Source organism: Candoia aspera, chromosome 1 (assembly GCF_035149785.1).
Source record: "Candoia aspera isolate rCanAsp1 chromosome 1, rCanAsp1.hap2, whole genome shotgun sequence".
NCBI classification, from domain to species: Eukaryota; Metazoa; Chordata; class Lepidosauria; order Squamata; family Boidae; genus Candoia; species Candoia aspera.
In genome coordinates, this window is record NC_086153.1 from 168,298,853 (window position 1) to 168,323,644 (window position 24,792).

Here is a 24,792-nt window from a genome sequence, read left to right on the forward strand (position 1 = left end):
AGGTCTAGAGGAAAAAAAGAGGAGTTAAACAAGATGGGTGGGCCGGAAAATGGGAATTGAATACTATACTTCCCAGAGTGTGATTTTAATATTAACCAGAGTACTTTCTCTAATTTCAGCTTTCAGCACAAACGAACAAGATAAAGATAACTGGAATGGTCAACTGAAATTGCTATTGGAATGGAATCAATTGGACCTAGCCAGTGACGAGATTTTTACCAATGATCGACGTTGGGAGGTAGGCAGTGTGGCTTGAAAAAGCTAAAATTAGAAAGATTTTACAATTGGCTGATCCCAGTCAGGCTGAACTTTTTGACACCCCAGCCATAAGAAAATTAGAAAGGTGCACTTTGAATCTTATTGCTCAAAGTAAGAAACATAAAGCTTAACAAACCTAACAAATTCTGAAAAAAGAGGTGGCTATGTAACCGTATTTGTGCATGTGGGGAAAGTTTTAATGGGAAATTCCTTTATTAAATCAATGTAGGAAAATCTCTACATTGGAAAGGAGTTTATTGGAAAGGGGGAAATATATTTGCAAAGGCAAAACTCACAGTATATATAAACAATAGAAGTTTAAACAAGAAGGTTCCCATACATACAATACATCGTGCAGCATGACATTATAACCAATTACAGTCTGGCTTCTAAGGGCCCTTAAATGTCTACAATATTGTAAATTAGCAGATGTATAAAAAGGGGGAAGTTAGAAATCCAGTGTTCTAAGGGTCAACACACCATGGAATGTGGAATGTAAGATCTATGAGCCAGGGCAAATTGGATGTGGTTATTGGTGAGATGTCAAGGTTAAAGATAGGCATTTTGGGCATCAGTGAACTGAAATGGACTGGAATGGGCCACTTCACATCAGATGACCACCAGATCTACTACTGTGGACAAGAGGACCACAGAAGAAATGGAGTAGCCTTCATAATTAATAGTAAAGTGGCTAAAGCAGTGCTTGGATACAATCCAAAAAACGATAGAATGATCTCAATTTGAATTCAGGGCAAGCCATCTAACATCACAGTGATCCAAATATACGCCCCAACCACAGATGCTGAAGAAGCTGAAGTAGAGCAGTTCTATGAGGATCTGCAGCACCTCCTGAAGAATCTGTATAACCAAGTAGCAACAGTAAGAACAGACCATGGAACAACGGACTGGTTTAAGATTGGGAAAGGAGTACGGCAGGGCTGTATACTCTCACCCTACCTATTCAACTTGTACGCAGAACACATGAGACATGCTGGGCTTGAGGAATCCAAGGCTGGAGTTAAGATCGCTGGAAGAAACATTAACAATCTCAGATATGCAGATGATACCACTTTGATGGCTGAAAGCGAAGAGGAACTGAGGAGCCTTATGATGAAGGTGAAAGAAGAAAGTGCAAAAGCTGGCCTGCAGCTAAACCTCAGAACAACAACAACAACAAGATTATGGCAACCAGCTTGATTGATAACTGGCAAATAGAGGGAGAAAATGTAGAAGCAGTGAAAGACTTTGTATTCCTAGGTGCAAAGATTACTGCGGATGCTGACTGCAGTCAGGAAATCAGAAGACGTTTAATCCTTGGGAGAAGAGCAATGACAAATCTTGATAAAATAGTTAAGAGCAGAGACATCACACTGACAACAAAGGTCTGCATTGTTAAAGCAATGGTGTTCCCCGTAGTAACATATGGCTGCGAGAGCTGGACCATAAGGAAGGCTGAGAGAAGGAAGATCGATGCTTTTGAACTGTGGTGTTGGAGGAAAATTCTGAGAGTGCCTTGGACTGCAAGAAGATCAAACCAGTCCATCCTCCAGGAAATAAAGCCAGACTGCTCACTTGAGGGAATGATATTCAAGGCAAAACTGAAATACTTTGGCCACATAATGAGAAGAAAAGACACCCTGGAGAAGATGCTGATGCTAGAGAGAGTGGAAGGCAAAAAGAAGAGGGGCCGACCAAGGGCAAGGTGGATGAGTGATATTCTAGAGGTGACGGACTCGTCCCTGGGGAAGCTGGGGGTGTTGACGACCAACAGGAAGCTCTGGCGTGGGCTGGTCCATGAAGTCACGAAGAGTCGGAAGCGACTAAATGAACAAACAACAAAAATCAGGTGCTCTAGGGGGCACTGCTGTACCATATTAAAACAAGGATCTTGCCACATGAAGACAAGGCATTTAACATTGAGCATTGAAGTGATCAATGTGTTCACTGTCACATTTTCTTTCAAAAAGAGGAAGAATAACAAAATGGGAGAGGACATAGGTTACTTGAGCAAGAAAACTTGACATACTCTATTGATGCTGCACAATAAGAACGGCATCATCTATTTATTTATTTATTTATTTATTTCAATTTATACAGTTGCTCATCTCATTTATGTGGCTCTGGGCCATTTACAACTTAAAGAGGGCAAAAAACAAACTATATAAACAAAACTAAAAACGATTAAAACAATAGATCACAAACATAAGAGTGCCAACCAAAGCTCACAAACAATGCAGTCATCTTGCAGTCTCCCCACATCCACAGGATTCCCAGGCCTGATGGCACAGCCATGTCTTCAAAGAATTCCTAAAAGCCAAGAAGGTTGGGGCCAATCTCACTCTAAGGAGAATGATATTCCAGAGGGCATGCATGATGGCAGAAAAGGCCATCTCTTGGGTCCCATCAGATGGAACTCTTTTGTAGACAGGACTCATAACATGCCTCTTCTGCTGGATCTGATGGGACAGGAAGATGTAACTGGGCAGAGGCGGTCCCTCAAATAACCCAGCCCCATGCCATGTATGGCTTTATAGGTCATAACCAGCACCTTGAATTGAACCCAGAAGCAAACTGGAAACCAATGCAGCTTATGCAGCAGAGGTGTAACATGCACCGATCTTGGGGCATACATAACTGCCTGCACTGCAACATTTTTCACCAGTTGCAGCTTCTGGATGTTCTTCAAGGGCAGCTCATAATAATCCATCCGGGAGGTGACCAGGGTATGAATAACAGAGTAGAGCCTCCTGATCTAGGAATAGGTGCAACTGATGCACAACCTGAAGTTGTGCAAAGACTTTCCTGGTCACAACTGCCACCTGCTCCTCACGCAGGAGTTGTGAGTCCAAACGGACTCCCAGATTGCATACAAGGTCTGTTTGGGGCAGTGCCACTCCATCCAGCACCAAAGATGGTAAATTCCCAGATCCCGGAGGCCTCAAAATCCAAAGCCACTCAGTCTTGCCAGGGTTGAGCTGAAGCCTGTTGTTCCCTGTCCAAGCACCCACAGCCTCCAAACATGAAGACAGGATGTCAACAACATTGCTTAATTTGACTGGGGAGATGCGCAGCTGGGTATCATAAAAGTATTGATGGTACCTCACTCCATGGCAATGAATGACTACACCCAGCAGCTTCATGTAGATGTTAAACAGGAGCAGAGAGAGAACCTAACCCTTTGGGACCCCACATAACAGGGGCCTAGGTGGGACCTCTCACTCCCAATCAACACTGAACCAACTGCAGAGGAAGGAAGAGAACCAGCACAATACAGTGCTGCCCACCCCAGCCCCCACAGCCAGTCCAGAAGGGCACCATGGTTGATGGTATTGATGGCCACTGAGAGGTCAAGTAGAGCGAAGATGGATGCACTAACCCCATCCTGTTCCCACCAGAGGTCATCCAAAAGCGCGACCAATGCTTTTTCAGTCCCATGCCCAGAGCCCAGTTGAATGGGGTCCAGATAATCCACTTCACCCAGGATTCTCTGAAGCTGTTGTGCAACCACTTTCTCCAATAATATCTCTTTAACATTTTCTGAAACTCCATATGAAAGGTTTGATATGTGTGCAAGTGATATAAAGCTATCAAAATGCCTGGTTTATCAATTCGCATTTTCTACTCATTTGGAATTGTAAGGGTCCCATAAAAATAAGTCGCAATTGGCACAGCTGAAAGTAGTTCCCAAAATGTGTCCCCCCCTCCCAAAAGCTTGGTAAATATTTTGTTTTTTCTTGTTTGTTGCCAGTCTGCTGACCTTCAGGATGTCATGTTTACAGCCTTGGTAAAGGACAGACCGAAATTTGTTCGTCTCTTTCTTGAAAATGGGCTGAATTTAAGGAAGTTCCTCACTCACGAAGTTTTAACGGAACTCTATACAAACAACTTCAGCAATGTGGTGTTTAAAAACCTACAAATTGCTAAGAACTCCTACAATGATGCTCTTCTTACATTTGTATGGAAAATGGTAGAGGATTTCAGAAAAGGCATAAAAAAAGAAGACAAAAATGGCAAAGATGACATAGAGATACAGCTGCTGGTATGTCAAATACAGGTTTAACTTTTCAACTGAAATTGTATACCCTACTGTCTCAAATCCAAAGAACTCAGTGGGACTTACTTCTAAGTAGATTTTTCCATGTAAAGCAAAACAGGCATTAAGACTGAACTCCCATGTTTCTTAATGTTGGATTTTTGTTGTTGTAATTATGTTCTTTCAGGATGGATCTCTTATCACGAGGCACCCCTTGCAAGCTCTCTTTATTTGGGCTATCCTTCAAAACAAAAAGGAACTATCCAGCGTAATTTGGGAGCAGGTATTTCATACTTCATGGCATCACTAACAATGAATAGATTCACAATCTTTTTAGAGAGAAATATACCCCTGGGCCAGATTCCTACAGATAAAAATATTGAAGTCAATAGGAATTACTTAGGATATGTTCATAGAAATGTCTTTTTTCTGTTTAAGATGCATAGATACTATAATGTGTGAAAGTCATGGGCCCATCCTCCTATATATTTTAAATGAGTTTTTATTATTATTAATCCCTTTATATATTGTTTACATGAATATTTTAATATGAAATGTGAGTGTAGATTGATATTTGGAATAATATCAATTGGAGTGCAAAACCTGAGGCTCCAAGGCCCCCAAATGCTTTGGCTCCAAAGACCCTCCAGAGGATGCTGCCAAATTATAAGGAAAATGATGAAATATATTGGGAATAATAATAATAATAATGTATTAAATTTATATGTCGCCCAACCCCCAGCAACTTTAGGCAGTTTATGAGTTGTTTAAAATATTAAAAACAAGGAAAACAACTCAAGATAAAAAGAAGGTTAAAGATGACAGGATGACAAAATCACATGGAAACAGGAAAACCACTGATACCATCTAAAGGGGGTTTCACTCACCCTCTCCTAAGACCTGGACAAAGAGCCAAGTCTTCAAGGCTCTTCAAAACACTGGCAGGGGGTTGCTTTCAGATCTCAGGGTGAACCTCATTCCAGAGTAAACATATAAAGTGAATTTAATTAATTTAAATGGATATGATATACATTTAAATTTAAACTAAATCAAATCTAGGTTTTGTCCTGGCTTTTCCCAGCACATAATTCAAAGGCCAAAAGCAGCTCTTGGCTGTATTGAATGGAAGATGTAAAAAAGATATGATATTATTTATTCTAAAGATAAAACAAAAATAGGTCAATTTGAAATGGTGGTTTAGGTGAAACCCCAGCAGCACTTTCTAAACCAGTTTAGTAATACAACTGCAGGAAAGTCTCATATTCCTTGGATTTTTTTACCAGAATGTTCTATTTCAAGAGGGTCATGGTCAGTAGATTGCTGAGAAATTGCATAGGAAAAACTGCTCATCATTTTCAATTATTTTATTGTGCAAGTTAGAAGTGTATTTGTTGTGATTTGTTATATTGTTATTGTGCATTTGTTTAGAAGATTTGCAGGATAAAGCAGGGCTACCTGACCCCACAGTTTTTCTGAAATATGGCTCCAAGAAATGGAACCCTTATAAACTATACAGCTGCATCGCTGTTTGGGAATGTGAACTCTGTTGCAGTGTTAAAATGTCACAAGTGGTGATTTGACAATTCTCTTTGCAGACTAGAGGCTGCACCTTGGCAGCACTAGGGGCCAGCAAGCTCCTGAAAAGCTTGGCTAAGGTAAAGAATGATATCAATGCTGCTGGAGAATCGGAAGAGCTGGCAAATGAGTATGAAACAAGAGCTATGGGTAAGGTCTGATATAAGAGGTTCAGCTATAAATTAAGAGGTTAAATAAACGGGAAAACCAAATTGATTGAAGCTTATATTTTAAAATTATGTTTGAATTGAGTACATTTACAGAACATCAGGGCATTACAATCTTTAATGTAAGTTTTTAAATAGGGGTTTTAATATACTCACCGATGGGACATATTCCACAGGTTCCAAACTAGTAACTGGCATAGAAACAAGGCTGCAAGCAAACTACCATTTGCAGTAAGGGAAGAAAGACTAGAATCAGAGGAAAGACTTAGGATGGCTCATCGTATCTGAGTACAGTATGCTTGAGTATGGTGAGAAAATGAGGCATGTTAAATTACATTTTTGCTGAAGTATATCACTGCTTCATATATAATTCCCAAAACTATTTGGGACTAGAAACTATTCTTCGAAGTTAAAAAGAAGAAAATTCAGATGGTATATTAGCTTAAATGATGGAATTGAATAGATACTGGAACACATGGCTGTGTTTCTTATATCAGAAATTCTCATGTTGACTTGAAATTCTCAGTTACGAGGCAGTTACGTATTTATTACCAAGTTGGCTATATGAGCTTCTTTTCATGTGTAGCAGAGTTTGCTATAGATTTAAACTAACATTCAGATTCAGATTAAGAAAGTTTAGTTCACACACTAAACCACATTTTGATGATCCACGGTTTATTAAATAAAATAATATCTTATTAAAATGTTAGCTCCAGTTGCATATCATACTAAGTCATAAATCGTGGTTTATACATCATAGTAGTTGGGCTCACACAACATGCTAAGACAAAACTAACCAGCCACATTCTGGCTTTGTATAATGTACATATTAGAACGTTCTGTAAATAAATAGTTTTATCTAGATTTCTGGCCTAATGTTATAATGCAAAACCTTATTGACTATTCACAGTTACTTGTGAAAAGACAAATCTATAGCTCTCTCTATGTTGCTGAACTACAATTTTTAGTAAATATGCTGGGTGAAATTGCTGGGAATTGGAGTCCAAAAACAAATTTTAAGTGTTTCACCACCTCTGATTTAAATAACAGAACTTGAATGAAATACCACACATGTATTTATTGTTGGTAGCCATGGCTGAACAGTCTTTCATGTATTGTGTTAAACAATGTGGTTTATATTAAAGCCATAATGTGGCTTACCACGTTGTAAGAACACAACCAAAACTCTCCTATTATTAGGCCTATGAGTGACCTAGACGTAAGAGTAATAATCAAGATTTGAAATTGGCAGAAAGGTTATGTTCTTTGCATAACAAAAATTAATGTCTATTAAGATATTTTGATGCTTTAATAAGCAAATAAATTATATTGTTGAAGTTTGATGTTGGTTACATTATATATTTGTATACTTACTCATTTGTTTTTGTACGTTTATAAAAATAAAAGTAAAAATAAATGCCAGTGTGACACAGGAATGAGGAACTGACATGTAGTTGCATGAAATTGAGAAGAATTTTGTTAGTTTCCCCCTATGGTTCTAAGCTGGATGGGACTGCAAAGGGTCAGTCTTCTTTTTCTTCTTTTCCCCTTTTCCCTTTTATGTGAAATGCAAGGAGATATTTTGTTGAAGTTTTTAAAGGTTAATAAAAGAACTCCAAAGCAGCTAATAACAATCTTGCAAAGTAGAAGCATGAACCATTGTTCAGAAAGAAGAAAAATTTTCTGAGCTTTGCCTTTTAAATGTGCAAGCGGCTTCTTTTTTGGCTGTGAGGCCAAAACAGCCCTTTCAAAAATCAGTTCTTGGTCAGTGTACTGGACTCTGCTGGACTGCACTGGTTTTGTCCTGGGCCCATAACCCTTGATGGAGTTTTAAAGGTTAATAAAAGAACTCCAAAGCAGCTAACAACAATCTTGCAAAGTAGAAGCATGAACCAAAAAGAAACTTGCACATTAAGCTTAATTACGTTCAGAAAAGAATTCAGTCTTCACACAGTAGTTAGATGAAGAGGAAAAAAAAAGATAACTTGCATTTATTCAGTAGATCTGGATACAAGTAGCTTCATAATAGAAAGCACTTATTCATCACTGGATCTTTGTAGACACATTTCTACGTGGAATAGAAATGTCTGCATGCAAGCGAGATGAAGGGACGAGAGCTGCATTCTGCAGCACCTCCTGCTTGCAGGTGTGCCCAAGGAGTAAAATGGAGATTGATAATCCACAAACCCAAGGAGGAGGAGGAAGTGGAAATCAGGTGACCCATGTGACATCCCACAAGCACAATAGAGATGCGTTTACTAGAAAGACCCCCTTATGCTTATGAGATAATGCTGAGTTGACCCCCTGATAATTCCAACATATCAGGCATGGCAGAGTTTCACTCTTTGTTTTCAGCATTTCTGAGTCAGAGGTGAACAATTAAGGATTGCCTTCAAACTGAACAGTGGCAGCTTCTGTAGGAAAGGTGGTCCTTTCAGTGTGAATATAGTCATTTGAAGGGGCCTCTCTGGACATGGGACCTAGCTGTCTTACTGTGGCAATACAATTAGAGATGCTTGGATCTGAACCTTTTGTGTGCAAAGTAAGGGTTCTGCTACTGAATTCTGATTCATTTTCTGGCTTTCTGCATGATAGACCATTTGTCCTAATTAATCTGCTCTGATGGCAGCAAATCTCAAACTATGTTCTTATTTGGACGTGTGGAGACTGAACTTGGGACCTTCTGCAGGCAAAACAATTGCTCTAGAACTGAGTTTTGGTCTTTTCTCCAGGATCAGGCATGGTTATAAACAGCGGACAGTGAAATCCATTATAGGAAGCCATGCAAAGTGCCAGCCTTTCCGCACTGCTGCAGCCTTGTGATAGGGGCTGATAACCACAACTGATTTTAGTATGAGTTTGAAAATTTGAAAATTTACCATACAGAATTTAACAGGCAGAATTTAAAAAACAAGAATCACTTTTTTTAACTACTCTGCATTTTAATTGCTCTAGAGTTGTTCACGGAATGTTACAGCAGTGATGAAGATCTGGCAGAACAGCTTCTTATATATTCCTGTGAAGCGTGGGGTGGAAACAGTTGTCTAGAACTTGCTGTAGAAGCAAAGGACCAACAATTCATTGCTCAGCCAGGAGTCCAGGTAAAATAGCAGAGATAAGGACATATAACCTACTTACAAGTTTTATTTGCTGAAACAGAATAGGCTGCAATCCATTAATCTTGCTGTTAGAACTGTTGAAGTAAGTGGAACTTACTTCTGAAAATATAGATTGCATGGTAAGTGTCATATACCTTGGTCATTTATCTGTTAATATTAATTTCATTCATGGAAAATATTTGTATCAAAAAGAGCCCCTTGATTATAGAAAAATTGATTTCAGCTAGAGTAATTACGAATTCAGAAACTTGTCATTTCTTTCTTCCACATACCATTTTCCCAGTCCAAATCATCTTCCCAAATTTCAGTGAAGGGAAGCCATATGTTTGAAAAAGCTGCATGTCTGAGATTTGGAACAGGAAAACAACAATTAGGGAACAGGTTAAGTGAAGTACCCACTGTATCTCTCCACTTCTGCTTGCTGTCACAAAAATAGCTTTTTCAAATGGTTTACTGTCATCTGCAGAAAATGGGCAACATTAATATCTCATTATTGAAATGGAACTAGTCAATAAAATAAGCTTTACATCTAATAAAACACATCCATAATTACATTATTTGGGAAGTATTTTGAAGCATTTTCATTTTAGAGTTATAAATGCTGGAAGGGACCTCAGAGATTATCTAGTCCAGCCTCCTGCCCTGTTCATTAATCCACTACTAGAGCATGCCCAACAGAGAGCTTCTGTATAAATATTACAGCAAAGGAGAGTCTACCACCTCCTGTCCATTCCATTACCAAACAGCTCTTACAGTTAGGAAATTCTTCCTGGTGTCTAACTAAAATGTACTTCCTTGCAATTTAAATCCACTGTTTCTTACTTTATCTTCTGGAATAACACTGAAAACATCCACTTCATGAAATGTTCAATTGCCAGAAAATAGCTATCATGTTTCCCTGCAGTCTTCTCTTCTGCCAGCTGAATATATTCAGTGTCTTTAGCTAATCCTTAACAATTTTTTTCTTCATGCCCCTTATCATTTTGGTTGCTGTCCTCTTGTCACATTGAAGTTTGTCAATGTCCTTCCTAAAATGAAGTGCCCAGGACTGGATGCAATATTATTAGGTGCTGTTTGAGAATAAAAAGGAGCAATGCCTTGTCTGTTCAGTGTCAAGTTGCAGTGTAGGATTCCATTACAGAACCTAGACATTATGACAGATTATACAGAGAGAACCAGTTTGGAGGCTAGAAACTGGGAGACTGTGAGTTCTAGTCCCACCTTGGGCACCAAGCCAGCTGGGTGCAAAGTGCGCAGCCTGAGCTGGGCCTCCCCTACCGCCCTGCGGCACCCCCACGCTCTTACCTGGGACTTCTGCCTCTTCCCACTTAACAACCACGCTTCTGGGGTTACAACAACAACCGGAACTACCTGGATTGCCATCACTAAGTGATGGTCATGTGACATCACACTTTATGACCACATCATCTAGCAACAGCAGTTCTGGTCCCAATTGCAGTCATAACTCAAGGACTACCTGTAGCTTGTTGTAGCTGCTCTTCGTCCAGGGGTCCAGAAATCATCATCAATGAGGAAATTATGAGATCTAGTCTGAAGCTTCAAGGAAAAAGAGCTCTTGTTAACAGGACTGACTCCTTTTATTACAGTATTCCATGTCTCTCTCCCCTCTCCTGGTTTTCTTCTATTTTCTGTGAGGATTATTGTCCCTCTGCAAGTGCAGTATCTAATACAAGAATTCCCCAAGTTTCCTGATAAACCAGAGAGTTAACATTTCTTAATTGCTTCATCTCTAGTCTCTTTGTCTTCTCTTCCAGGAAGGCAATCAGGTTTCACTTGTAGCATGTGTGGGGGAGTGTGTCTCAGCTCAGTTGAAGATGGCATGTTAAAAGCCTTGCTTGTTCCTCAACTCAATGTTTTCAGCTATTTGTTGTTTATTCGTTCAGTCGCTTCCGACTCTTCGTGACTTCATGGACCAGCCCACACCAGAGCTTCCTGTCGGTTGTCAACACCCCCAGCTCCCCCAGCGACGAGTCCGTCACCTTTAGAATATCATCTATCCATCTTGCCCTTGGTCGGCCCCTCTTCCTTTTGCCTTCCACTCTCCCTAGCATCAGCATCTTCTCCAGGGGGTCCTGTCTTCTCATTATGTGGCCAAAGTGTTTCAGTTTTGCCTTTAATATCATTCCCTCAAGTGAGCAGTCTGGCTTTATTTCCTGGAGGATGGACTGGTTTGATCTTCTTGCAGTCCAAGGCACTCTCAGAATTTTCCTCTAACACCACAGTTCAAAAGCATCGATCTTCCTTCTCTCAGCCTTCCTTATGGTCCAGCTCTCGCAGCCATACGTTACTACTGGGAATACCATTGCTTTATCTATGTGGACCTTTGTTGTCAGCATGATATCTCTGCTCTTAACTATTTTATCGAGATTTGTCATTGCTCTTCTCCCAAGGATTAAACGTCTTCTGATTTCCTCACTGCAGTCAGCATCTGCAGTAATCTTTGCACTTAGAAATACAAAGTCTTTCACTGCTTCTACATTTTCTCCCTCTATTTGCCAGTTATCAATCAGGCTGGTTGCCATGATCTTGGTTTTTTTGAGGTTTAGCTGCAAGCCAGCTGTTGCACTTTCTTCTCATCATAAGGCTCCTCAGTTCCTCTTCGCCATCAAAGTGGTATCATCTGCATATCTGAGACTGTTAATGTTTCTTCCAGCAATTTTAACTCCAGCCTTGGATTCCTCAAGCCCAGCACGTTGCATGATGTGTTCTGTGTACAAGTTGAATAGGTAGGGTGAGAGTATACAGCCCTGCCGTACTCCTTTCCCAATCTTAAACCAGTCCGTTGTTCTGTGGTCTGTTCTTACTGTTGCTACTTGGTTGTTATACAGATTCCTCAGGAGGCAGACAAGATGACTTGGTATCCCCATATCACTAAGAACTTGCCACAATTTGTTATGGTCCACACAGTCAAAGGCTTTAGAATAGTCAACAAAACAGAAATAGATGTTTTTCTGAAACTCCCTGGCTTTTTCCATTATCCAGCGGATATTGGCAATTTGGTCCCTAGTTCCTCTGCCTTTTCTAAACCCAGCTTGTACATCTGGCAATTCTCACTCCATGAACTGCTGAAGTCTACCTTGCAGGATCTTGAGCATTACCTTACTGGCATGTGAAATAAGTGCCAGTGTTCGATAGTTTGAACATTCTTTAGTGTTTCCCTTTTTTGGTATGGGGATATAAGTTGATTTTTTCCAATCTGATGGCCATTCTTGTGTTTCCCAAATTTGCTGGCATATAGCATGTATTACCTTTACAGCATCATCTTGCAAGTTTTTGAACAATTCATCTGGGATACCATCGTCTCCTGCTGCCTTGTTGTTAGCAATGCTTTTCAAGGCCCATTCAACCTCACTCTTCAGGATGTCTGGCTCTAACTCACTGACCACATTGTCAAAGCTATCCCCGATATTGTTATCCTTCCTATACAGGTCTTCCATATATTCTTGCCACCTTTTCTTGATCTCTTCTTCTTCTGTTAGGTCCTTGCCATCTTTGTTTTTGATCATACCCATTTTTGCCTGAAATTTACCTCCGATGTTTCTAATTTTCTGGAAGAGGTCTCTTGTCCTTCCTATTCTATTGTCTTCTTCCACTTCCACGTATTGCTTGTTTAAAAATAATTCCTTATCTCTTCTGGCTAACCTCTGGAATTTTGCATTTAATTGGGCATACCTCCCCCTATCGCTGTTGCCTTTTGCTTTCCTTCTTTCTTGGGCTACTTCTAGTGTCTCAGCAGACAGCCATTTTGCCTTCTTGGTTTTCTTTCTTTGGGATGTATTTTGTTGCCACCTCCTGAACAATGTTGCGAACTTCTGTCCATAGTTCTTCCGGGACTCTGTCTACTAAGTCCAGTCCCTTAAATCTATTCTTCACCTCCACTGCATATTCCTTAGGAATATTAGTGAGCTCATATCTAGCTGATCTGTGGGTCTTCCCTAATCTCTTCAGTCTGATCCTAAATTGTGCAATAAGAAGTTCGTGATCTGAGCTACAGTCAGCTCCGGGTCTTGTTTTTACCGACTGTATATATGTCCGCCACCTTTGGCTGCAAAGGATGTAGTCAATCTGATTTTGGTGTTGTTCATCTGGTGAAGTCCATGTATAAAGCTGTCTCTTAGGTTTTTGTTAGAGAGTATTTGTTATGCAGAGTGAGTTGTCTTGGCAAAATTCTATCAGCCTATGTCCTGCTTCGTTTTGTTCTCCCAGGCCATGCTTACCTGTAATTCCAGGTGTCATCTGACTGCCCATCTTAGCATTCCAGTCTCCTGTGATGAAAATAACATCTCTTTTAGGTGTGTTGATCCTCATAGAACTGATCTACTTCAGCTTCTTCAGCATCTGTGGTTGGGGCATATATTTGGATCACTGTGATGTTAAATGGCTTGCCCTGAATTCGAATTGAGATCATTCTGACCTTTTTTGGATTGTATCCAAGCACTGCTTTAGCCACTTTACTATTAATTATGAAGGCTACTCCATTTCTTCTGTGGTCCTCTTGTCCACAGTAGTAGATCTGGTGGTCATTTGATGTGAAGTGGCCCATTCCAGTCTATTTCAGTTCACTGATGCCCAAAATGTCTATCTTTAATCTTGATTAATTAATTGATTTTATTACGGTCACTGACCAGTACAAGATACAATTCTATAAAAATATGCACATTAGCCATTAGCCATAAAATATGAGCCATCTAAATTAAAATAATTTTAAATTTGAGTTTACAAGTTCCAATTAGGTGTTAAAATACATTTGGATCACAATGTAAGTGAGCCCCTTAATCAAGTTTAAAAACAATCTTATTAATTTGCATTATCATGACTAATATTCTATCAGGTATAAGTGTCTATAAAAATATATGTAAAATATTAAAAGGAGTGATAAAAAGAGTAAAATATCATATATAAAATGTGTTATATAGACCACAAAATTATTACAAGGGATACATTACTACATTTTTCCAATCGTAATCTGACGTAATCTGACGTATCTTCATAGCAGCTGCGCAGAATTTGGCTACTTGCGCCGTGACAGTTGGATATTCATCTATAAGTAACATTTGCATACAATCTATATCTTTCCATCTAGGGCCTTTACTAATCAAAGGTAATATTAGTTTACTCCTGAGCTCTTTATAAAAAGGACAACGGAGAAGCACATGGTCTGTAGTTTCTATCTCTCCATTGTTAGAAGGGCACCGCCTTGCAGCTATTGGGATTTTTTTGTATCTGCCTTCCAAGACTGCAGAAGGGAGTGCATGGCTTCGAGCTAGGGAGAAAGTTTTCCGCTGGCTAGGAATTTCAAGTTGAGAAAGGTAGTTAGCGGTATTGACAATATATTTATTATGCTCTGAAGATAGGAAATGAGGGGCCTTCTGTAAGTCCATTTGTCTCTCTATATCCTTTATCCTTTGCTTCAGGGTCAATTTTGCCTGTTCGTAATCCTTCCTAAGAATTGAATCTGTAGAAAATCCTAGCTTTGTGAGGCTAAATTCAGTGTCCTTTAACTAAGAGGATTGGAAGTAATCTTGAAAAATGAGTGGTGCTAAACCTTGGAGATAATGCTTGAGTTTTAGCCAAAGGTTCAGGGAGGCTAGACGCACTCTTGCCTCGACTTTTATCGTGCTGACTTCCAATCGAAGTTGAGCGTTTGTCACACATTTGGGCATTTGGAGTACTGCTCTAATAAATTTGGACTGCACTCTTTCCAGAGGTGTAATGCTTGAAGTTGGAGCACCAACGCAGGACCCATAAAGGAGCTGGGCTAATAACTTCACCTGAAAGAGCTTAAGAGCTGCTGGAATATAGTGCCCGCCTTTGCTTCAGAAAAACTTTAGAATGGCATTGGCTGATTTTTGTCCAGAATCAGCTGCATACTCAAAGTGAGGTTTCCTAGATCCAGTGGCATGCACAACTACCCCTAGGTATTTGAAGCTAGACACTTGCTCTATTCTGTGCCCATTTATATGCCAGGAGCAAAGTTTCGGCCTTTTAGTGAAGGTCATTATCTTTGTTTTCTGATAATTTATTTCTAACTGATTATTAATACAATATTGGGCCAAGGATGTCAAAGCTCTCTTGAGACCTATAGGAGTCCTAGAGAGTATGACCGCATCGTCTGTATACAGCAGCAGGGCAATACTTCGGTCCCCTAATTTAGGAGGATGAAAGTCTGGGTGACTTAGGCATCTTACCATATCATTAATGTAAAAATTAAAAAGTAGGGGAGCCAAAATTCAAGCCTGTTTCACCCCCTTTTGTACTTTAGTCGGCTTGGACAGTGACCCAGATCTATTGCACCTGACCTTCAAGGCCGTATCTGAGTGTAGGGCATGTATTAGGTAGAGAAGCCTGCTATCTATTGAGGCGGCTTCCAACTTCTCCCACAGCTTAGGCCTAGATATAGAATCAAAAGCTGCCTTTAAGTCTATGTAAGCAGCATACAATGATGTTATCTTGTTGGAACAATATTTTTCAATCAAGTGTTGAAGAATCAGGCATTGTTCAATATTTCCTCTGCCCTCTCTAAAGCCAGCCTGTTCGTCCGCTATAAGATTTCTCTGGTCCAGCCAGTCTTTGAGTTTTCCTTGCAAATGTCTAGCATATAGCTTACTAATTATATTCAGTAGACTAATAGGTCGGTAATTGGCAGGATCATTTATCTTCCCTTTTTTAAAAATCGGGACTATAATAGCCAGGCCCCAATCCTCTGGGATTTTCCCCGAATTATCAATATAGGTAAAAAGTGATGCTAAAATTGGGGACCACCATTCAACATTATTCTTTAATACTTCTGCTGAAATAAAATCCATTCCCGGAGCCTTCCCTTTTCTAAGTTGTCCAATAAGAAATTTGATTTCAGCCACTGAGACTGGGGGCCACTCGATTAAACCTTCGTTCATTTGCGTCAACATCACATTGTTAGGATCCTCATACATTTTCTGGAAATGGTATTCCCACACCTCTGGTGAAATGTGAGAGTCTAGAATAGTAGATGATCTGACAGTCTGATTGGATAATAGTTGCCAAAAAAGAGAGGTGTTCTTCAGTTTGGCAGCTTCAATAAGACGTTTCCACGTGGTTTTCATATCCTGCTTCTTCTTATCAGCCACCAGTCTCTTATACTGTTTTTTGCTAGCAAGGAGGTGTTCAAGAGATTTTGTATTTGTGTTGTTAATAGACTCTGTCTCAGATTTATATAAGTGATAAGCTGCAGTGAGGGCTTTCTTAGCTTCAACACATTCTTTGTTGAACCATGTCTTAGAGAGAGTCACAACCCTTTTGCTGTCAGGGTTAGTAATGCGAGTCAATACCGGTTGTAATTTTTGTATTAAATTTTTATACAAAATCAATGGGTCTTGTGAGGTATTGGGAGACATAAACGATGATCAAATTGTTTGTAAATCATCCTCTGCCAATGTCTTCCTCACCCTTTGATCAAGTTGTAAGGTCCATCTGGCACGACAACTTACTTGTCCTGCTGGTACAATGACAGGGGTAAAATATGTCTCCGGCCGCATCTGACTAGTAGGTATCTTCAAATGTAGACATAAAGGGAGATGGTCATTTTTTAGATGCGGAAGCACCTTAAAGGACTCCACTGAATGTAATGAATTAATAGAGACTAGCATATAATCAATAGTGCTTTTCCTAGTTCCAGCCATAAATGTATATTCTCCTGGGTGATCACTTTTCATGGAGCCATTTAGTATGTATAGATTAAACTTGTTTGCAAACTTGGCCAGACAAATCCCAGCATAGTTAGATCTTTTATCTTTGAAGAGGCGTACAAGAGTGGCATCAGGTAAATTAGGAGCATGGGTTGGCGGGTACTGCTGAAATTTGGAGAACAGTGTTTGGTCATCAGGACCTAGCCTGGCGTTAAAATCCCCCCCCCCCCCCGAGTAGTACCGAGGCACTAGGATATTCCAAAAGGAGGTTTTCCACGTACTGCTCTAGATCTGACCACATTGCCTCTATTTCGGCTCTTCTTTGTATTGGTGGGAGATACACATTAATAATTAATAAGGAAATATTTCCCAGATCTAAGAGTACAGCCATAGTTATTTGATTAAGTGGCTGAATGGATTTATGACCTACTCTCAGAGTGGTAGAGATAAGAATTCCCAGTCCACCTTTCATCCGCCCTGGCCCTCTGCCAGTGGTTGCCTCCAACTTGTACGAATAATAGCCATTGAATACAAGATCATCAGCTGTCCAAGTTTCCTGAAGCAAAAGGACATCCGTATCTAACAAATGATCTAAATGGTTAAGGCCTTTGTTACGATACCATCCAGCTATATTCCACGAAATAATTTTCAGGGGATTTATCTTACACTGGTCTGCGTACCGTCAGGCCATATGCGTTAATATCCTTGATCTAGACAAACCCTCTTTATGATCCAAATGGGTCCCATCCATATCCCCATCTTCTAAAGAGCCAAGGTCGGAAATTTCTAAGTGTTGCTCGTGAACTTGGACCACTGTAATAATTTTTGCTTTAGTTGTTTCCACTTGCTTCTGTGTGATATTAATACTTGTAGTGAGAGCAAAAGGCTCCTCTATCTCAGATATTACATCTGGATTTTGTAGTTCATGGTTCTCATTGACAGCTTTCTGCCTACAGCTAGTTTGCTCTCTCTTTTCAGTGCATTCATATTGTGGTCTCAAGTGAGGATTTTCTTCTTGCATTGTTTGAGGTGTTAAATTTAATAGAGGCTTTGCTGTGTGGCAAGTTGCCATTAAAGCTCCTTTTAGGTCATTTAATTTCTTAAGTGTATCAACTTATCTATTATCTGGTGGAGCACTGGATAAGTTAATTAAGTTCCGTTCTAAAGGAACAGGAGGCAACTGAGTTGTTATTGAGTGGAGAGAATGTTTACTATTATTGTTCCTTGGCATAGTCTCCATTAATGAGGTGTCCTTGAATTTATCTGCAGGAGTATTTCTACTATGAGTTAAATTTATAACACTCTCTTGATTGTGCTGAATTATAAGGGGACTAACTTCCTCTGAATGAAGAACCTGAATTGGGAATATTGAGAAAGTATTCAAAAAAGGTTTCATTTTTAGAAGCATACAGAAAGACCAAAAGTCAAGAGAATCCGTCTAAAGCTGCCTCTGGCTGGTAGCCAGTCTATCTTTTGTAAATCCACGAATTGTTTCTCACATCGTAGTAATTGACTTAATGATTGCAATATAGCTCTTTTCGACTCCCATTTGCCTCCATTAATTCTATTAGTTTGTATTTGAAGGGCTATCTTATTGGCTTGTAAGTAACATTTACCTAATACAGTTTTTTTACCCTTTTCATCCATTTCTATACAGATGTTTGTCATTTTCTTATCTTCCCTTTTAGCTCCTAATATAGGGTTAACTTCAGAGGCTGAAACTTCCTTTCCTCCGCAGCCTGACTGAGAGGAGCAGTGCAGGTGTAAGCCCTTAGCTTTATCAGAGGCCTCAGTTTGATTTGCAAGACTCATGCCAAATTCAACCAGGGAGTCTCTTAAAGAATCACCTTGAGTTTTGATCATAGTCAGTAAATCAAAGATTGAGAGAACTGTCTGTGCCGTCAATAGACTGTGTCTGTCCTAACAGCCAGGAACCACGCTGAGACAAGGAACTGGTCTCTAATGTTTTATTGCTTGTACATAACAGGAATCCTAGCAAACTGAAGAAGCGTGGGAAAAACCCAGACATATAAACCCCAAAGGGTTAAGGCGGTCCCGATCTGTGTCTCTTTGAATGGCTGCCCAATTCCTCAGTGCTACGCATGTGCTTAACAGTCTGGGTGGGAGCCCCCTGCTCGCCATCCTTACTCATGACAGTGTCTGGTTATAAATTCCAATGAGTTTTGGACTTCCAAGCTTTTATGATCAAGGAGTCCTTCCTTATTTAATTGTTCAGCAGCTGTGCAGACAGCAACAGCCTCTGGGGAAGAAGTATTTTCTATCAATGATGAAGAAAACTCCAACAATTGCTGACTCTCTATCTCAGCCTGTAAGTCCAACTCCAAAGAATCCTTTCTATTCAATAAGTAAATTGGGGAATCATAGTTTACTGATGAGGTTCGCTTACTTGTAACAAATCTGTCCACCTTCTGTTGTTTCAGCGGTTTAGAAGGGGGTTGTGTTGCCGAGGAAGTCCTTTGTCTCTTCCTCCTTTTCCCCATATCAAGAGATAAGTGGTATAAGTCAAATATAAATAAGCAAGGGAGGCTCTGTAGTAGGATAAAAAACTATCTGAAGTTGAATGGTGAGTTTAAAATGTGATAAAATAGAAATAAAAGGAACTTGTTAGAGGAGCTCATTACAAGACGTTGCAAGTGGGAGGCATTCAGCCAGGAGTCCTCCTATCTTTAATCTTGACATCTCACCAATAACCACATCCAATTTGCCCTGGCTCATAGATCGTACATTCCACGTTCCAATGGTGTGTTGATCCTTAGAACATCGGATTCGCCGTTCACCACCAGCACCGTTGGCCACTAGCCGTCCTTTCGGCTTTGAGCTAGCTGCGTCATCACATCTGGGGCTAGTTGAACTCATCCTCTGTTCCTCCCCAGTAGCATTTTGACCACCTTCCGACCTGGGGGTCTCATCTTCCGATGGTATACCGACATATCTCTGGTTGTACTGATCCATTTAGTTTTCACAGCAAGAATACTGGGGTGGGTTGCCATTACCTTCCCCAGGGATCGAATTTAGTCTGACCTCTCTGTCATGACCTTCCCGTCTTGGGTGGCCCTTCACGGTTTAGCTCATGGCATCATTGCGGTGCTCAAGCTCCAGCACCACGACAAGGTAACAATCCTTTGCTGAAGTTTTCAGCTATTATTAACTATTTATTTGATATGAATTCCTCTATGAAGCAGTTAAGAAACTCAAAATCTCCAGGAGAAGTGCATTGCAAAAAATTGAAGGTATGAGAACATACATGAAAGAGACAGAAACAAATAACTGGCAGTCTTCCCCCATTGGAGAAGAGGAAGAAGAAACTAAAATGCAAACTGCAGCTTGAACCATTCCAAAATGGACTCTAACTCTATCAAGTACATATTTAAAGAACTTAAACAGGGCGTGAAGCTAGAATGGGAGAAGTCCTTTATTGAAATGTTAGCTGTTGCATCACATATGAATGAACAAATATAGGGGATTAACATAAAGGGAAAAAATTACTTACTGAATTTGTTTGCCAGTGATATTATCATAACCATCTCCAATGCAACAAACTCTTCCCATTTTATTAAAAAAGAACGTCAAGAATTCACCAAAGTCTCCAAAATCCACAATGTACTGTATTCATTCACTGCCTCATAAGGAAAAAATTAAAGGAACAATAAGATGATAATACTTGGCAGTCTTTGTGGTAGCATGAAGGATTTCTATACAGGTTATAAATCATAACCATATACCAGTAGCATCAAACCCCAATAAGAATCTGACATATATCTTCTAAATATTCAGTGATTTGCTGGTAAGACTATAAATTGAAAGGAACGTTCTTTCACCTCTGGTGGGAATGAGAAAAAGAAATTTTGGAAGACATTTAATGAAATGTCATATATAACTAAATAGAAGATTGAATTCTCTCCAAAGTTATATATACATATTTGATAGAACATTGCAAAATAAAACTTACTAAGTTTCTACTTCTAGCAGCCAAATTAGTTATTGCTAATAATAGAAATAATAATAATAATAATAATAATATCTAGACAAGGTGATAAGGCATGATAAGATCAGATCTGCAGCTGTACTTGAGAAAGTCTCTTATAAAATCCATTGTATGACAAAACAGTAATGAATCATTGTAGAAGGAATGATGGGATTTTTTTTTATTTAAATAGTTTTAAAAAAACTATGGACATGTAGTTCTTGTTATCTTCAGATAAATAATGCCCAATCTTCTGCAAATCATGAGAACAGTTCTCTCTTCCATGTTCCCCAGATGAAAATAAGGGAAAACATGTTCCCCATTGATCTCCCTCACCAAACTCCTGTTCACTTGCTAAGTTAGTCTCCTCTCTAGAAATTGTCCCCTGAAGCTGCCTTGAAGAAAGCATTGCTTCTTCTAAGACTGTACTTCTATTACACATGTATGCATGTATTACACATGTATGAATTTTCTAAACCAGAAAAAATGTTGAGAATCATTGTATGTGCAAATCTGTGCAGGTTTAATTTATTAGTTAAAATGTATATAAATCAACTTGGGTTTAAAAATTAAGTTGTAATCACTGTATTCCTCCATCTGGCATTGGGTGGATGGGGATTTGATTTCCTGCTCCTTATACCTGTTCAGGGCTCATGTCTATTGTTTGTGCCAGGGAAAAAGTTCCCATTATAAGATCAATCTTTCCCCTTCACTATTCTTGCAATTTATAATTTTAAAAATGTGCAAATATAAATGGTATATTGTCTATTTGGCTCTGAAGTTTGTTTAATTTCAGTGGTAGAATTCTACTGGAACTATTCAGATTATTATATAAATATCATTGTGAAAGAATAGGGCATTTGGCTGAATCAGGCATATGAAGCCCAAATGATCTCATATTTCTGTCTTTCAGAATTTTCTTTCCAAACAATGGTATGGGGAAATTTCCAGAGACACCAAGAATTGGAAAATTATTCTGTGCCTTTTCCTTTTCCCTTTAATAGGGTGTAGCTTCATTTCCTTCAGGTAAAAAAATGCCTTTTATTACAAAGTACCTTTTGTATACATGAGTGAATGTGATTGTGAAGGTTTTTAATTTCAGGCTTACTGCCTTTAGAGAAAAGAGGCAGATGCAGGTGCTTAGAAAATGAATTTGTACTTCTTGAAAGTTTTATTTATTTGATTAATATCTGCCTTTCATTCAGGAACTCAAAGCCTCCTATTTTTCCCCATAAGAACAAAAACCCTGTAAAGTAGATTGACTGCTGGGACAGAGTGACTGGACCAAAGTCACCCAGTGAGCTTCTGTTGCTGAGGGAAGACTAGAACCTGGGTCTCTCCATTCCCCATCCAACACCTTAGACACTATACCACACTGGCTTTTATAATAATATTTATGTAAATGTGGTGTAGAGAATTGAGTGCCCTCTAGATGACTACAGCTTTTATAAAGCATTGCCTGAATAGTCAGTGACCAAGTAGTTTGAAACTAAGCTGTACCATGTGACTGCTTTAGCCATTGGCTTCCTGGTTGATAGATCAGTTCAGAACAATTTGATAATACTGTATATGCATGGGTTAGGTATGCTTACTAAAGTGGTTAAATTTAAATGTTTAAATGTAAGTTGTTTTTCAGTCCTGTCTCTCAACTTAATTCTTTTAGGCATAATTAATTTATTGTACACTATTTGCTTCCCTTGCTCAGGAAAAAGCCAATAGAAAAGAGCAAAAAACTGTTCTTCTACTATGCGTGGTTCTTCACTTCACCATTCGTGGTCTTCTCTTGGACTGTCATCTTCTACATTGCCTTTCTCCTCCTATTTGCCTATGTTCTGCTCATGGATTTCCAAAAAGAGCCCACTATGCTGGAACTGATTCTCTATGTGCTGGTTTTCATCCTGCTTTGTGATGAAGTGAGACAAGTAGGGAGTGCTTAGAAATCAAATGTGTTTTATTTGCAGGAAGATTATTTCAACTGCAAGAAAGCTCTTTGAAGTCCAAATCTAATGGCATCTTGATTTTCACACAGGTTCCAATAAATTATTTGAAATACTGTCTAGATCCTTATGGCATAGACTCCATATGTAGATTGATTGATTGATTAATCAATATCTTTAATGAGGCTGTGATTTGCCACAGTTTCCATAGTTTCCTAGTCCATACACTTACGCAGGTTTTGCACTGTGTTTACAACTGAGAACTCTCAATTCTAGTTAGTATTAAACTGGTTTAATACTAGTAAAATGCTTAAATATACTGTAGTTAAAGCCAGCACTGGGATGGGTTTAACCAGTATGATCTCTGAAGGCTTTCTGGAATAACCATGTTTTCATAAGCCTCCAGAATACCATCATGGAAGGGGCTATTATTGCCCCTTGGCATTAATATGAGAGGGCACCCCCCTAGCCTCGGAATCTCTCTTGTCAGATCTCCCAATATGAGGAGTCCCTTAATAGGCACTCACTATATATACTGAGCAAGCAGCTTTTACTTGGAACAGATGGTTCTGCCTAGTTCCAAGCCACATTGAGCTTTATAAGTTAACAACCAAACACCTTATATTGTACTTGAAACCAAACCAGCAACCAGTACAAGTTCCCACAGTAGTGGGTGTTAAATGGCAGTAATGGGTTTGCCCCATTAGCATAGGGCTAACCTTGAAGACTTTTAAAGATCATGACCAATACTTTGAATTGTGTCAGACAGATATAATATGGTTTTGCCTGTAAGGGCCACCATTACTGCATTGTAGATCAGTTGTGATTTCTGAAAAATATTGAAAAGTTCTGAGTGAGCTCTATGTAATAAATCCAGTCTAGATGCAATTAAAGAAAGTGCCACTATGGAGAGATGTGACCTTAATCAGGAATAAAGAGATGCTGTATTCTGTAAACAGTGTAAGATGAGAGTTGTGTTAGTTGATGGTGGCAAAAAATCAGGAGTCTGGTAGCACCTTTTCCAACTAACAAATTTTACTAAAAGACATAAATTTTTGTGAGTTCATTTCATCAAATACATAGATTGGCTACACTGATGTAGAATTAAATTGAGGTGAGTGGGTGAGTCGAGGGAAAAGGATGTGAAGATGGGCTGGTGATGGACATCATAAGTACCTTATGAATTAACAATTTTAATGTGTTAAAACCCATTGTATTTTTGAGAGCTTCTGAGATTGCCTGAAACCTTCTGATTTCTTGCTTGATGGAGCTGTTAAAGTCTGGCTTTTCTAAAATAGTCACTTTGAAGTCTGCTATGGAGTGTCCTGGGAGGTTGAAATGCTATGAGATTACTTTGTCCTTGTTTTGGGTCCTGATGTGAAACTTGTGTCCATTAATTCTTTTCTGCAAAGTTTGTCTTGTTTGCCTTCTGTAGAATCCAGAGCGGCATTTTGCTGACAGATGATGGCATATATCACATTGGAAGAAAAACATGTGAAATAGAACATTGTTGTGGCCTGTGCTGTTGGTGTAGATGTGGAGGCAAAGTAGACATCTGGATTTGTTGCAGGGTCTGATTCCCATGTTGGCATTATTGTCCTGTTGTTTCTTGTTTGTGAGAAACTGCTTCAGGTTAGGTGGTGGTCTGTATGCCTGAGAAAGTACAGTATCATTGTCCAGTATAGGCTGTAGGTTATTAATAATGCATGTGAGTGGCTTGAATTGTGAGCTGTAGGTGGCAACCAGTGGTGTTTTTTGTTCTGTTTCTGTGGTCTGTCTTAATAGGCCCTTCCTAGGAATTGATTTGACTCTATTGTATTGATTTATCTGTTGATCTTATTGGGTATTCTTGAACATTTCTGTCAAGAACAAATGTGATTGCAGTGTTGAGCCTGACTCTAGATGATAGATTTGGTGTTGTGTTCTGGATGGAAGCTGAAAGCATGTAGGTATGCATGGCAATCTGTAGGTTCCCTGTGTAATGTATTTATGTGTCCATTGTATGCTTTTATGATGACATCAAGGAAGTGAAC

General features: G+C 39.3%; 1 protein-coding gene across 2 annotated transcripts in view; it reads left to right on the top strand.

Annotated features, from left to right (window-relative positions):
- Positions 1-24,792, top strand: part of TRPM8 (transient receptor potential cation channel subfamily M member 8) — a 91,020-nt gene that overhangs the window by 36,346 nt on the left and 29,882 nt on the right. For both annotated transcript variants that reach the window (XM_063317857.1, XM_063317856.1), the window contains 7 exons: positions 120-238; positions 4,007-4,297; positions 4,479-4,574; positions 5,887-6,016; positions 8,989-9,134; positions 21,736-21,848; positions 22,528-22,735. In XM_063317857.1, coding sequence (XP_063173927.1) covers positions 120-238; positions 4,007-4,297; positions 4,479-4,574; positions 5,887-6,016; positions 8,989-9,134; positions 21,736-21,848; positions 22,528-22,735 — 1,103 coding nt within the window. The remainder of the gene's footprint in view (positions 1-119; positions 239-4,006; positions 4,298-4,478; positions 4,575-5,886; positions 6,017-8,988; positions 9,135-21,735; positions 21,849-22,527; positions 22,736-24,792) is intronic.